This window comes from Sus scrofa, chromosome 2, assembly GCF_054392235.1.
Source record: "Sus scrofa isolate SSC_HxYL_T2T_F1_AM1 chromosome 2, Sscrofa_HxYL_maternal_Yorkshire_Landrace_v2.0, whole genome shotgun sequence".
Taxonomy (NCBI): domain Eukaryota; kingdom Metazoa; phylum Chordata; class Mammalia; order Artiodactyla; family Suidae; genus Sus; species Sus scrofa.
The window spans coordinates 71,548,612-71,564,014 of NC_139384.1; the positions used below are offsets into that span (position 1 = coordinate 71,548,612).

General features: G+C 42.8%; 1 protein-coding gene across 1 annotated transcript; it reads right to left on the minus strand.

Moving 5' to 3' along the window:
• Positions 1–2,525: 2,525 nt before the first annotated feature.
• OR1I1 (olfactory receptor family 1 subfamily I member 1) lies at positions 2,526–6,941 on the minus strand. The gene has a single exon (XM_085012597.1). The coding sequence runs from the start codon at positions 3,465–3,467 to the stop codon at positions 2,526–2,528; it is 942 nt and encodes a 313-aa protein (XP_084868723.1). The 5' UTR covers positions 3,468–6,941.
• Positions 6,942–15,403: the final 8,462 nt, after the last annotated feature.

Sequence of the window (15,403 nt, forward strand, 5' to 3'; positions counted from 1 at the left end):
TCTATGAGTCTGTTTTTGTTTTGTAGATATGTTGATATGTGTCATATTTTATTATCTATTTATTTATTTATTTTTAGGGCTGCACCTGTGGCATATGGAGGTTCCCAGGCTAGGGATCTAACTGGAGTTACAGCTGCCGGCCTATGCCACAGCCACAGCAGCACCAGATCCTAGCTGTGTCTGTGACCTAAACCACAGCTCACAGCAACACCGGATCCTTAACGCAATGAGTGAGGCCAGGGATTGGAACCGGCAACCTCATGTTTCCTAGTCGGATTTGTTTCTGCTGTGCCACGACGGGAACTCCTGATATGTGTCATATTATAGATTCCACATGTAAGTGACATCATGTGGTGTTTGTCTTTCTCTTTCTAACTTTGTGTAGTCTGATGATCTCTAGTTGCATCCATGTTGTTTCAAAATATATGCCACATCTTTTTTATCCATTCATTTGTTAATGGACATTTAGGTCCATTCTACATCGTGGCTATTGTGAATAGTGCTGCAATGAACACAGGGGTGCAAGCACTTTTTTTTTTTTTTTTTGTCCTTTTAAGGCTGCACCCATGGCATATGGAGGTTCTCAGGCTAGGGGTCGAATTGGAATGACACAGTCATAGCAATGTGGGATCTGAGCTGCATCTGTGACCTACACCACAGCTCACAGCAATGCTGAATCTTAACCCACTGAGTGAGGCCAGGGATTGAGCCTGTGTCCTCATGGATACTAGTCGGATTTGTTTCTTCTGAGCCATGACAGGAACTCCTGTAGTACTTTTCCAATAAATGTTTTGTCTGGATATATGCCCAGGAGTGGGATTGCTGGATCATAGGGTATGTCTACATTTATTTTTTTGAGGAACCTCCGTACTATTTTCCCTAGTGGCTGCACCAATTTACATTCCTACCAACAGTGTAGGAGGGTTCTCTTTTCTCCACACCTTCTCCAGCATTTATTATTTGTAGACTTTTTAAAGATGGTCATTCTGACTAGTGTGAGGTGGTATCTCATTGTAATTTTGATTTGAGTTTCTCTAATAATTAGTGATGTTGAACGTCTTTTCATGTGCCTTTTGGCCACCTGTATATCTTCTTTGGAGAAGTGTCTATTTAGGTCTTCTGCCAATTTTTTGATTTTTTTTTTTTTTTTTTTGCTGTTAAATTGCATGAGTTGTTTGTATATTTTGGAAATTAAGCCTTTGTCAGTTGTATTATTTGCATATATCTTCTCCCAGTCTGTTGGTTTTTTTTTTGTCCTTTTGTCTTTTTTAGGGCCACACATATGGAAGTTCCCAGGCTAGGTGTCAAATCGGAGCTGCAGCTGCCAGCTTGTGCCACAGCCACAGCAAGGTGAAATCTGAGCCATATCTGTGACCTACACCAGAGCTCAAGACAACGCCAGATCATTAATCCACTGAGTGATGCCAGGGATTGAACCCATGTCCTCATGGATACTAGTTGGGTTCATTAACTGCTCACCCATGACAGGAACTCCAGGCTTTCTGTTTTTTTTAATGGTTTCCTCTGCTTCGAAAGCTTATAAGTTTGATTGGGTCCCATTTGTTTATTTTTGCTTTTATTTCTATTGTCTTGGGAGATTGACCTAAGAAAACACTGGTATAATTTATGTCAGAGAATGTTTGGCCTATGTTCTCTTCTAGAAGTTTTATGATGTTTTGTCTTATATTTAAGTCTTTAAGTCGTGTTGCGTTTGTTTTTGTGTTTAGTGTGTGAGAGTTAAACTTTAGAGTGTTCTAACTTTATCGATTTACACACGGCTGTCCAAATTTCCCAACATCCTTTGCTGAAGAGACTGTCTTTTCTCCATTGTATATTCTTGCCTCCTTTGTCGAAGATTAATTGTCCATATGTGTGTGGTTTTATTTCTGGGGTCTCCTTTCTGTTCCATTGAACGGATGCTTTCAGAGACTTTCACCATTAGTATAACTAATCTTTTGTTCCACTAGGATTATCCACATAGTGATTCCATAAGCCTGATACTCCAGAGAGGGCCAGTTTAAGGCTACTTCAAAGTCTTCTCTGCTACTCTGATTTTTAGGGGAAGATAAACCATGGGAAAAATGCACATCTTTCCCTTCCCTTAGCACTTTATGTTTCTTTCTTTCTTTCTTTTTTTTTTTTTTGGTCTTTTTGCCATTTCTAGGGCCACTCCCGTGGCATATGGAGGTTCCTAGGCTAGGGGTCGAATCAGAGCTGTAACCGCCAGCCTACGCCAGAGCCACAGCAACGAGGGATCCTTAACCTACTGAGCAAGGCCAGGGATAGAACCTGCAACATCATGGTTCCTAGTTGGGTTCGTTAACCACTGAGCCATGATGGGAACTCCAACACTTTATGTTTCTTTTATGACACATTTACCATGTTGCTCTGTGATGCTCTATTTACAGGTCTCTCTTCCCCACTAGATTCTGAATGCCTTGAGATCAGAGATTGGATGTATCCCTGAGTCCCAGGCACTGAAATGTGGTCCTGGAATACAACAGGCACCCAAAAACTACTGTGCTTTAGGACTGAGAAGAGGCCACTTTGCCAACCAGCTTCCTCAGGGCCTCCTTCATGTTCTTGTTTCTTAGGCTGTAGATAAAGGGGTTTAGCATAGGGATAACCACCCCACACATCAGAGCAGCCACCTTATCTTTCTGGGTGGAGGCAGGAGATGCGGGCTGCAAGTACACAGCAAAGATGGTACCATAGAATAGTGACACCACGGTGAGATGTGAGCTGCAAGTGGAGAAGGCTTTCCACTTGCCCTGAGCAGAAGGGATCTTGAAGACTGCCCAGAAAATGCACGCATATGAGAAGAGGATGCATGCGAGGGGGCTGATGCCCATGATGATGCCAAAAACAAAGATCGCCAGCTTGTTGGTGTGGGTGTCTGAGCAAGAGAGCTTCAGCAGGGGCATGAGGTCACAGAAGAAGTGGGGGATTTCAGAGCCAGCACAGAAGGTCAGTTGAGCCATGAGGCAGGTGTGCACGAGGGACTGGAGGTTGGTGATCAGCCATGCCCCCCCCACCAGCAGCCCACACACACAGGCGCTCATGATGACCAAGTAGCGTAGAGGGTGGACAATGGCCATGAATCGATCAATTGCCATCACAGCCAGGAGGAAGCTATCCATGGTCCCAAACAGGTGGAAGGCATACATCTGGGCGAGGCAGCCTGCAAAGGGGATGGCTTGGCACTGAGTCCAGAGGTTCACCAGCATCTTGGGGATGGTGGTGGAAGAGAAGAAGATGTCAATGAGGGACAGGTTGGAGAGGAAGAAATACATAGGGGTGTGGAGGTGGGAATCTGAGATGATGGCCAGGATGATGAGCAGGTTTCCAAAGACAGTGACCAGATATATGGACAGAAACAGCCCAAAGAGGAAGCTCTGATGCTCTGGCTTTTCTGAGAGTCCCAGGAGGAGGAATTCTGAGACTGTTGTTAGGTTTTCTGGTTCCATGGACAGCCCGTGTCTACTGTGAAAGAGAAAAGGCTCAAGGGAAGTGATATAAAGATGAATGTCAGAGACGGAGTTCCAGTCTCAGCTCCCTACAGATCTGTGGGTTCTGTGAAAATTCATGGAATCCTTACAACTCCCCTCAGTGGATTTCTGTTTCCCCAGCCACGCCAACCATGTCTGAGACAATCTCAGTGATATAACTTCGTTGTTGGGAGTACCCGTCGTGGCACAGTGGTTAACGAATCTGACTAGGAACCATGAGGTTGCGGGTTTGATCCCTGGCCTTGCTCAGTGGGTTAAGGATCTGGCGTTGCCATGAGCTATGGTGTAGGTCGAAGACACGGCTCAAATCCCTGTGTTGCTGTGGCTGTGGTGTAGGCCAGCAGCTACAGCTCCAATTTGACCCCTAGCCTGGGAACCTCCATTTGCCGAGGGAGTGGGCCAAGAAATGGCAGAAAGACAAAACAAACAAAGGAACAAAACAACTTCGTTATTTAGAGACACCTTGGATATTGTTCATAAAGACCCTTGTTTTTCTTCAGTGGAACAAAGCTTCACAGAAGACAAAATTGAGAGACATCAACCCTAAACTGAAACCTGACATGGTTTTAAAGGAGAATTTGATCATCTGCTTTTCTTGTTTCTCTCCCTTTTTATCTTCTCTCTTCTCCTTCCTCCCTATTTTTCATCCTTCCATGAACAAGACATAATTTTAGCATCAATTTGGGGTTATTGTCTATGGATATAAGGACAAATAACTCTCTTCTGCTTCTTCCTGTGACCTAAAGTTCATTAGGGGCCCTTTATGATCTGTGACCATGTGATCACTTTGATAGACGCCCTCTTGTGATGAGAACCAGTGTTGAAAACTCCTGCAAAAGGGTGGGAACATAAACATGCACAAACATACCTTTCGCATTTCAACTTAAGTATGTAAATTTATTCACCAGGCTTTTTGATGAGGGCCAAGGGCTTTTCTCAGAGTATGAATGCATCCATAATGTTTAGCAAATGCCTTGCCTCAGCCATACACATAGGCTGAAATCTGTGCTCTGGTTTGTTTCATTAATGTGGAACAGGAAATTAAGGACCCTTGCAAAACAATCTGGGTGTAAAATCCTTTCAGATTTTTAAAATTTTACAATTTTACATCCAATTGTTTTCAATTACCTTGCTTATAATCTGACAGCAATTTTTTTGTTATTCCGGTGCATTATTGTCTTCACAAAGCATTCAGCTTTGATTTCATAAAATGACATTTTCCTGTCTCTACCTTTCTTCTTCTCTCCCCCTCTCATCCCTCCCTTCCCCCCCTCCCTCCCTTCCTTCTTTCCCTCCCTCCTTCATCCTTTTGTTAATTTACATGGTATTATTTAAACAGCACAATTTCGGCAGCAGCTACAATCAGCATAATCAGGTTATTTGAAATGCCTCAACTCAATTGATCAGTAATCTTTCAGCAAGCTTGTGAGTAGCCTTCTGGCCCCAAGCATTCAGCATATTGGGACAGCAGTCAGTATATTTTCAGGGGAAACAGAGACCATGAATGAACCCAGAAAGTTGGTTAAGGTTTTAAAGAGAGTTTTCACAGTGAAAAAAAGAATATCTGGGGCTTTAAAGCTAATGGCATTTTGTATTTGCTCTCAGCAGTAGCTTCCCAGGACAAGAAATTTTGTATTTTTTAAAGTTTTAGACACATTATTATTGCCAATTGAAAGAGTTTTGCATCCTCAGTAAAACGTACACTATTACATCATGTCAAACAGCTGTTCCAAAAGCTTATTCAAAATAAAGATTCCCGTCTTGGGATTAGCAGATGCAAACTTATATGTAGAATGGATAAACAACATGGTCCTACTGTAAAGCACAGGGAACTATATTCAATACCTCGTGATAAATCATATGAAAAAGAATGTGTATATATATATATAATGAGTCAACTTGCTGTACAGCAGAAATTAATACAACATTGTAAATCAACTATACTTCAATAAAATACAGTTAAAAAAAGGTTAAAAAAACAAAACCAAAAAACTCCAGACACAGCCCGAACTATTCAAAAATAAACTGTTTTCACATAAACGACAAGGGTGTGATCAAATGCCTACTTGATGGAAAGCAGGATGTGCTATATGCATAGTCCTGGAGTTATTATGATGTGAACTGACATTTGGCCCTTGCCATCAGCCTCTACATGGAGTAAAACATGAGCTACTGCAACTGCCGACCCACAGCACCCCCTGCGCGGAGCTCAGGGTGGAGATCAGGAGTGAGGCACTCTGACTGCTCGGAAAATACTGGAAGAACAGTCCATCAGATGGTTAGATATTTTTAGAAGACTTTATGAGCCCAGTTACTGCATCTCCTCGTATCTAGTAAAACACTAAAACCCTACAATGGGAGTTCCCATGGCGGTACAGTGGTTAACGAATCCGACTATGAACCCTGAGGTTGCAGGTTCAATCCCTGGCCTCGCTCAGTAGCTCAATGGTGGGAGTGGCCCTAGAAAAGGCAAAAAGATAAAAACAAAAGCAAAAACCAAAAGCAAAAAACCCTTCAATGATGACTGAAGTCTGTAACTAGTAGGAAACTTCAGGAGACCAGCAGCAAACTTCTGTAAAATGTGTGCATGGCTGCATGGACAAAACAAAAGATGGTCATCTCTGAGAAGAGCCACTCCAAAGGGTGAGCCAGTGAGCCCTGAGGGAACTGAGGAAAGGAACAAAGACTGGCCCACAGCCAAGGTGCCTATCAAAGGAGTGATTCCAGTAAGCCCAGACATTTGCACCTTCCCATAGAAACTGGTTTTCTGCAAATCTTTGTCTGTAAATCTGGTTATCTGGAAATCTTTTGTTCCTACTAGTTTCCCTTTGTTGCAAAACTCATATATCCTAGCTTCCCTCCTCTCCTCCTCAGAGCAGTTTCTCAGGGCTGCCTGAGTTTCTGTCTCCTGGGCTTAAGCCCTCATTTCACCCCAAATAAAACTTAACTCTCAACTTTCAGGTTGTACAGTATTTTAAAGTCGACAATGATAAGAAAAGTGAATTTGTATAATAACATTGTGACAATAACTGAAAATATTAACTAAAGGAATGAATATGAAAGAGCAAGATTTAAGAAATGCAAGCACAATCAACTTATATCTAGAATCTAATATATGGCACAAATGAACCTTTCCAAGAAAAGAAAATCATGGACTTGGAGGATAGACCTGTGGTTACCAAGGGGAAGGGGAGGGAGTGGGATGGACTGGGAGTTTGGGGTTAATACATGCAGACTATTGCCTTTGGAATGGATTAGCAAGGAGATCCTGCTGTGTAGCACTGGGAACTATGTCTAGTCACTTATGACGGAGCATGATAATATGAGAAAAAAGAACATATACTTGTATGTGTAACTGGGTCACTATGCTGTACAGTAGAAAAAAAAATAATGTATTGGGGAAATAAAAAAAAGAAAAAAGACAAAAAAAAAAAGAAATGTAGACACATAGGTATGTCATGATATTCTCATTCACTCATTTTAAATTGTTAATGGGTGTGTTCCTAGTTTTATTTCCCCATCTATTTAGAAAATTCCTATTGTTTACTAAGCAGCTTCACATGAAAAGCCCAGAGAAAGCAGACCTTTATTGCGTTCATATGGAACCACCAAAGCCTGGTTGCATTGCCTTTCTAAGTCTCCGTGGGGGTATTTATCCTTCCTTTCACTTAATGAACATTTACACAACACATGTTAGGTGCTAGGCACTGAACAGTTCTCTTCTGATACATAGATGATATTGAAAAAAAATCAATATGGCATGATTCATAAGGTCCTTGTAAAACCTTAATATTGTCTCTTTCTAGCAAAGAGGCTTTTCCTTTGCTTAACTGATTTCTTACCTGGTTAGGTCCACATGTCTTAAAGCCAGTTGCTGACAAGAATATATTAGTGGAGTTTAATGACAATACCTGTACCCTGTTGAGCCTTCTAAGGAGTTATGGTTTCTTTATGTGCAGCTTTCACAATGATGCTGAGAGGGAGGGGGTGTTGGCTACAACTAGTGACAAGAAGGAGGGGAGTTGAGAGAGATGCTAAGGGCCCTCATCCTGCAAGTGCTTGGCCTCTCCTTTGAACTGAGATTTATTTTCACTCTCTCACACACCATTGCCTCTGAATACGGCCACTCACACCCCTTTATGAGTGGTGGTGCTATCCATGTGAGCCAGGTAAAACTTCTTCAGTTACCGGTGTTTTAGATTCTTATCTCCCTGCTTTCCAAGGAACATTGATTTCTGGAAAGATTTAAGGTTTGCCGAAGTGAATGGAAGACCATAGTTTGGTCTTTAAAAGAAAGGTGATGGGTGACCCCAGGGTGTTTCAAGAATATGAAAGCGATGGATTTCCTGTTGTGATGCAGTAACCATGAGGTTTCAGGTTCAATCCCTGGCCTTGCTCAGTGGGTTAAGGATCTGGCATTGCTGTGGCCTGTGGTGTAGTTTGCAGACACAGCTAGGATCCTGCGTTGCTGTGCCTGTGGTGTAGGCTGGCAGCTGCTGCTCTGATTCATCCCCTAGCCTGGGAACCTCCATATGCTATAAGTGTGGCCCTTAAAAAGCAAAAACAAACAAACAAACAAAAACAAAAAAGAATAAGGAAGCAATGCAAAACCTGCTATTGATAGGGATGGAGTAGGGTAGTTATACAGGTAGTTGTAGAAGTTTCAGTAGGGGACTATAGCGAGAGAGATTCCTAGGGAAGTTTGGGAATCCACTGTAAATTAAAAATCGCCATCAGAGCAAAGCAGGCTTGCTTCGTGATCTGCCTCAGGTCGTTAAATGAAAGATAAAATGAGGCCCAAACAATGGCCTCAACTCATTGTATCATCTCAGGTACTTTGCAATATCATCTTTCACTTAAACTCCTGCCTTTGGTCCTAAAGGTCATTGTTTTGCTGAACTTGTGGCGCAGCGGAAATGAAACAAATCTGACTAGTATCCATGAGGACTCAGGTTTGATGCCTGGCCTTGCTCAGTGGGTTAAGGATCTGGCATTGCCGTGAGCTGTGGAGTAGGTCACAGACGTGGCTCAGAACCTGAGTGGCTGTGCTTGTGTTGTAGCTGGCAGCTGTAGCTCTGATTTGACCCCTAGCTTGGGTACCTCCATATGCCACTGGTGTGGCCCTGAAAAGCAAACAGACAAACAAAAAATAAAACAAAGCAAAAGCATGGGTTTAAGTCCCAATCTGGGTTTAGGCTGGGTTCAAGTCATAAGTGTTGTCAGTTTCACTATAAGGAGCAGGACCAGTGGAGGTGAAGAGGTGATGAAAGGGGGCTTTTAGGAAGGTTAGCAGCATAAGCTCCTGCATGGGAATCATAAGAGATCTCCAGAGCAGAGACTTTTATTACTTTTCAAGGATTTTTAGAGTTGGGTTTGAGGCTTTTTTGTAAGGTGAAGCTCAGATTTCTCTGGGTTGTGTATACTACTGTGAGTCCTGTAACTGAGGTAGGACACTGTGGGGCTCCTGGGCACACAAATCTTTCTGTGTCCTCCATTTCTTGTTTTCAGGGAATAAGCTTCAGGCTCCATGACCTTTCCTGAGTTCCAAAGGGCACTAATTAGGGAAGGGAGGGGATGCAATGACCAGGGAGGAGCACTGGTCAAGAGACTAGTGCAGCCTGGGGGGCAGGGTTCTGCTTCTCTTTAAGGAACATACATAACAACATCTTTGAGCCATTCTGCAGAACTAAAATCCCCAATGAATGGAAAATGTTAACTACTTGATGGAGCGTTCTTCATTCAGGGCCACCAGAATCAGTCCTGGAGTCACAAACACCACCAGGAGAAAATTTGAAAGCTTGCCTCTACTCTGACCCTTATTTGTGGCCCTATTTTCCACTCCCAAGATTAAAAAACCATCTCCTAATCTCTCCCACCGGAGGAAGGGGGGGTGGGGTGGGAGGGCACAGTCTTTAAGGCATTAGCCTGCTGTATCCTCCTTTGCTTGGCAAAACAATAAAGCTATCTTTTTCTCCTTCCCCCAAAACTGTCTCCACTCTATTAGGCACTGGTGGACAGAGGTGGAGTTTTGTCCACAGTCCCTTCCTGCCAAAGCATTTATCATTGTCTTTGGTTATTGACATGAAGCTCTAAGTTGCACTATTGTACGTGTCACCTAGGGGGCTGGTTAAAACACAGATAGCAGTTCCCATGCCTTGGAGTGTCTGGGGTAGGGCTTGAGAACCAGCACCTCTAGGAAGTTCCGAGGGGCTGCTGCCGCCTCTGGCCCAGGACCACATCTGCAGAACCGTTGCATTGGAAACAGCTGTTTTTCATTGTCTCCCAACCACAGATCCTAAATATTTTTCTCCAGAGAGTTTTCCCTCTGTACCTGTTGTTCACTGAGGTACAGAACTGGTCTTGGTCACTTCTCTCTCTGGGAGGGAAAGAAAGAAGTCCCTCTTTCCCAATCTCATCAAGCTCACTCCCCTTCTCCATTTTCCACTGACTTACCAGGATGGTATTACCAAGGATATGGTCTTGGCATACTCCTTTTCCACTGGTTCTGGGGTCAGTGCTAAGCCACGAGGAAGGGCATGAGGAGGCCACTCAGCTGTGAGGGCTGGGGCAAGTCTGATGTCTCTGATGGGTGGTGGTGGGGACTCCTGTGTTTCTACCCCAGCTTGGGGTATGTGAACAGATGGCCAGGGATACAGCAGGATATTTACAGTTTGGGGGCTCTTGGGCATTCTAATCCAATGTCTCTTTGTTAAGAAGGAAGATGCTAATTGTTTTGTTTTTATTCTTGCCACTTGTGGCCTGTTCTCTAGGGCATGTGGGCTTTGGAATGAAGTGAGTGAGGACATAGAGATGTCACTAGGGATTTATTCTCATTAGGACATCTCCCCCACCCCCCACGTCTCCTCCCAGCCCAGGTTGAGTCTCATGGCAGTTCCAAGGCAGGCTTATCTGGAGGTCCAAACCCCTCCATGGGGTGCTCAGATGCCTGAATCGATGTTCTTTCTCTCATTCCACCATGATGGAAACTTCACAGGGGAAGGGAATTTATAATGATGGGTTCATCAGTGAAACCTCATGGAAAGGAATAAAGAATTGATCAGTAAGTATTGAATAAATACATTTATCAAATACTTCTTGACCATAGGTCAGGTGCTGTGCTTGGCGCAGGGGTTTCAAACCACGGTGTCCTTATTAAAAATGACTTCTGGGAGTTCCTGTTGTGGTTCATCGGAAATGAACCTGACTAGTAACCATGAGGATGCATGTTTGATCCCTGGTCTTACTCAGTGGGTTAAGGATCTGGCATTGCCATGAGCTATGGTGTAGGTCGAAGACACAGCTTAGATCTGGCGTTGCTGTGGCTGTAGTGTAAGCCGGCAGCTGCAGCTTCAATCGGATCCCTGGTCCAGGAATTTCCATGTGTGGCAGGTGAGGCCCTAAAAAAGAAAAAAAAAAACAAAACAAAAACAAACTGCATAGCACAGAGAGCTCTACTCAATATTTTGTGATACTCTATGTGGAAAAAGAATCTGAAGGAGAACGGATGCATATACATGTATAACTGAATCACTTTGTTGTACAGCAGAAAAATCACAACCTTGCAAATCAGTTATACTTCAATAAAACTTAAAAAAAAAGAAAAAAGGATTTTTTGGAGTTCCCATTGTGGTGCAGTGGAAAAGAATCTGACTAGGAACCATGAAGTTGCAGGTTTGATCGCTGGCACTCACTCAGTGGGCTAAGGATCTGGCATTGCCATGAGCTGTGGTGTAGGTTGCAGACGTGGCTCAGATCCGATGTTGCTGTGGCTGTAGTGTAGGCTGGAAACTGCAGCTCCGATTGGACTCCTAGCTTGGGAACCTCCATATGCTGCAGATGCGCCCCCCTGGCCCTCCCCCCTCAATATTTCTTGTCTGCCGCATGAAGGGATTTGTTAACCTGGTGTAGTCCCTTCTCTTCTACCCTTGAATGGAAATTGTTAGTGGACTTTATTCTTTGTGGTTGAGTGTCCATGCCATGACTCCCCTTTCTGGTTCCCCAAGAAACATCTCTATCTCCTGGAATCCTCCTCTTTTTATCTTCTCCCCAAGTGGCTTTTTGAGGTCTTAAAAATGTTAACTTTTTAAGCATGTAAATACTAACTTTTTAAGAAAGTTTCATGCAATGAAATAATGAAATGCTGTCCTCCAAGCTAGGTCCCCATTCCTCCAGTTCTTAACAAGCCTCTTCAGTGAATGAAGTTTGTTAATGATTTCTTGTGTAAAGTTCCAGTGTGCACACACACAGACACACATTCTTCCCCTCCCTCCTTTGTACATAAAGCAGCACATTATAATACTCTTCTATATTTTATAGTTCTCAGATTATCTTAAATTGTCTTGGTAACATTTTCATATCAATATATATATTTTTAATTTTTTTAAAATTAAAAAAATTTTTATAGCTGGACCCCCAATGTATGGAAGTTCTCTTGCCAGAGACTGAATCTGAGCCACAGCTGCGACCTGCTGTCACCTACACCACAGCTGTGACAAGGCCAGATCCTTAACCCACTGTGTCTGGCTGGGGATATACCCTGCACCTCCACAGTGACCTGGGCTGCTGCGGTTGTATTCTTAACCCACAGCACCATGGCAGGAAATATTTTTAAAGCTCCTTATTTTCCATTGAACAGATGGTGCCATAATCTACTTAACCCATTTTCTGTTGACAGTACCATAATTTGTGTAATGAATTTGTTATTAATGGGTGTTTCAAGTTTTTGTTGTAATGAATACTTTGTACACATATTATTTAACATAATATATCTGCACATGGACTCCAGAAATGGAGTTGATGGGGAAAAAGATTGCCTTTTGATTGACATTCCCAAGTTTTCTCCATAGGAATTGTACTAATTTAGAGCTCCTTTAGAGATGTGTGAGTGCCTATCTTTTACAGCCTCACCAACAATTTGTGCTGTCATCTTTTGTATTTTATTCTTGTCACTCTGACATGTGAAAAAATACACAGTACCTCAGTATTATCTAAAAAATAATTAACAGACTTTATTATTTTATTACAGTTTTAGATTTACAGAGTAGTTGAACAGGCAGTACAACGAGTTCCATATATCCTCCTCCTCTTTCCACTCCTGCATATATTTCCCTTATCTGTAATCTTTTGCACTGGTGAGGTGCATTTGTTTCAATTAATCAACCAATATCGATACATTCCTCGGTATGAATTTCAATGTGCATTTCTCTGTGGGTGGGACGGAAAATCTTTTTAATATTTAAATGTAATCTATATTTTCTTTTCTGTGAGCTGTCTTTTCAGATCCTTTGCCTATTTCTCTTTTCATTTGTTGGGCTTTTCTTACCAATTTCCAGGAGATATTTATTTATTTATTGCTGCACCTGTGGCATATGGAAGTTCCCAGGCTAAGGGTGGAACAGGAGCTGCAGCTGAAACCTAGGCCACAGCCATGGCAACACCAGATCCGAACACCATCTGCGACCCGCAGCTGGTGGCAATGCCAGACCCTCAACCCACTGAGTGCGGCCGGGGATTGAACCTGAATTCTCAAGGAGACTACATAGTGTCCTTAACCCGCTGAGCCACAGTGGGAACTCCTCCAGGAGGTTTTTATATATGAGAGGAATTAACCATTTGTCTATGATATAAGTTGTAAATCTCTTATCTCTTAAAACTTCTTCCCAGGGTTTCCTTGTTTTTGTCTTCATTATTTCTGTAGTTTCAGTCATATTGTTTCTCAGTTATTTCTCTTTCTAGTTGATGAAAGATAAATATTTGTACAAAGGTCAATGAAGTTGGGCCAGGGAAGCTGTCTACATGTGCCTGGTCTCAGGATTAAACATTAACAAAACCATTAAACCTTTGCACTGTTGAGAGAAGCTGCACCTTAAAGTAACCCCTTCAGTTATTATGTGTAAAGTTTCTGTTTTCTCAGTTTTGACTTGTATTAAAAAGCTCTTGAAGCCTAATTAGTGTCTAGCTTTCAAAGTAAGTAGTAAGCAGTAAGGAGATAGGAGCACATTAAGGAGACAGATGCTTGGATAACTGTGTTGCAAAGTGATGAAAGTTTTAATGGAGTTGGCGTGATGCAGTGGAAAAAGCTATGGAATGCATGCAGGACTCACTACTTACCATGTGATCCAGAGCAAGGCACTTCTCCCCTTCCTTCTCTGTAAGATAAAGATTCAAATCTCTACTCAACTCTAGAGAATGAGGTGGTATATCTGTTTTGCAGCTCTGTCCCTTGAATTCTGATAAGAGTAGCACTGTTCCCTAAAGAGAGATATGTTTTGTCTTTTGTCTTTTCAGGGCTGCAACCGTGGCATATGGAGATTCCCAGGCTAGGGGTCGAATCAAAACTACAGCTGCCGGCCTACACCACAGCCACAGAAACACTGATCTGAGCTGCCTCTATGACCTACAGCACAGCTCATGGCAATGCCAGATCCTTAACCCACTGATAGAGGCCAGGGATCGAACCCGTGTCCTCATGGATGATAGTCTGGTTCCTTAACCACTGAGCCACCATGGGTACTCCCCTAAAGAGAGATACTTGATCCAAGTGGGGCTAATCCTATCATCTCAGCCAGGTGGGGTGGTGGTGTAGATGTGGCAAGTCTGGCCAATCAGAATGCTTTATCATTCAGTCCTTGTGTTGCATGACTGTGGCTTGGCCAATCATATTTTTCTCCGGACTTTGTTGCTGGAGCAGGGTTAGTAGGCTAAGATATTGTAGTCTGAAGTTGCTGGGATCAAGAGCAGACTCTGGGAGTTCCTGCTGTGGTGCAGTGGTGGGTTAAGGATGATTGCAGTGGCTTAGGTTACTATGGAGGCACTGATTTGATCCCTGGTCCAACACAGTGAGTTAAGGATCTGACATTGCCACAGCTGTTAGGGATTCGATCCCTGGCTCAGGAACTTCCATATGCAACAACAACAAAAAACCAAAAGAAACCTCCCCCCCAAAAAACAAAACAAAACAAAACAAAAAAAGATGATGCGGGACCAATATGAATGACACCAGTTTTGTCTCTGAACTGCTTAGATTCCAGCTCAATAAACTCTCTCCCTTACACATACTTTTTATTTTGAAATAGTTTGAGACTCACGAGAAGTTTAAAAATAGTATAGAAAGGCCCTATATGCTTTTTAGCCAGCTTTTCCTGTTGATAATACATCATATAATTGTAGCACATTATCAAAACCAGAAAATTAACATTGGTTAAAATATTATAAAATAAATGAAAGATCTTATTTGGGTTCCACTGGTTTTTACATGTGCTCATATTTTTTTGGATATACTGTATACTCTATACAGATTCATGCAACCCCGAATCACACCCTAATATCGGGATATAGAAATTGACTCATTCCTCTTCTTTTTATTTTTATGTTTATTTTTATTTTATTTTTTGGTCTTTTTAGGGCCACACATGTGGCATATGGAGGTTCCCAGGCTAGGGGTCCAATTGGAGCTCTAGCTGCTAGCCTACACCACAGCCACAGCAACGAGGGATCTGAGCCTCGTCTGCAGCCTACACCACAGCTTGTGGCAATGCCAGATCCTTAACCCACTGAACAAGGCCAGGGATCGAACCTGTGTCCTCATGGTAACTAGTCAGATTTGTTAACTGCTGACCCATGAAGGGAGCTCCTCATTCCACTTCTTTATTTTTTAATTTTAATTTTTGTCTTTTTAGGGCCATACCCATGGCATATGGGGGTTCCCAGGGTAGGGGGTGAATCGGAGCTGTAACCTACACTGCAGCTCACGGCAATGTTGGATCCTTAACCCACTTAGCAAGGCCAGGGATTGAACCTGCATCCTCATGGACCCTAGTCGGCTTCGTTAGCGCTGAGCCATGACTGGAGTGCCTCATTCCACTTCTATATACTAAGATCCTTCTCAAAGTCTT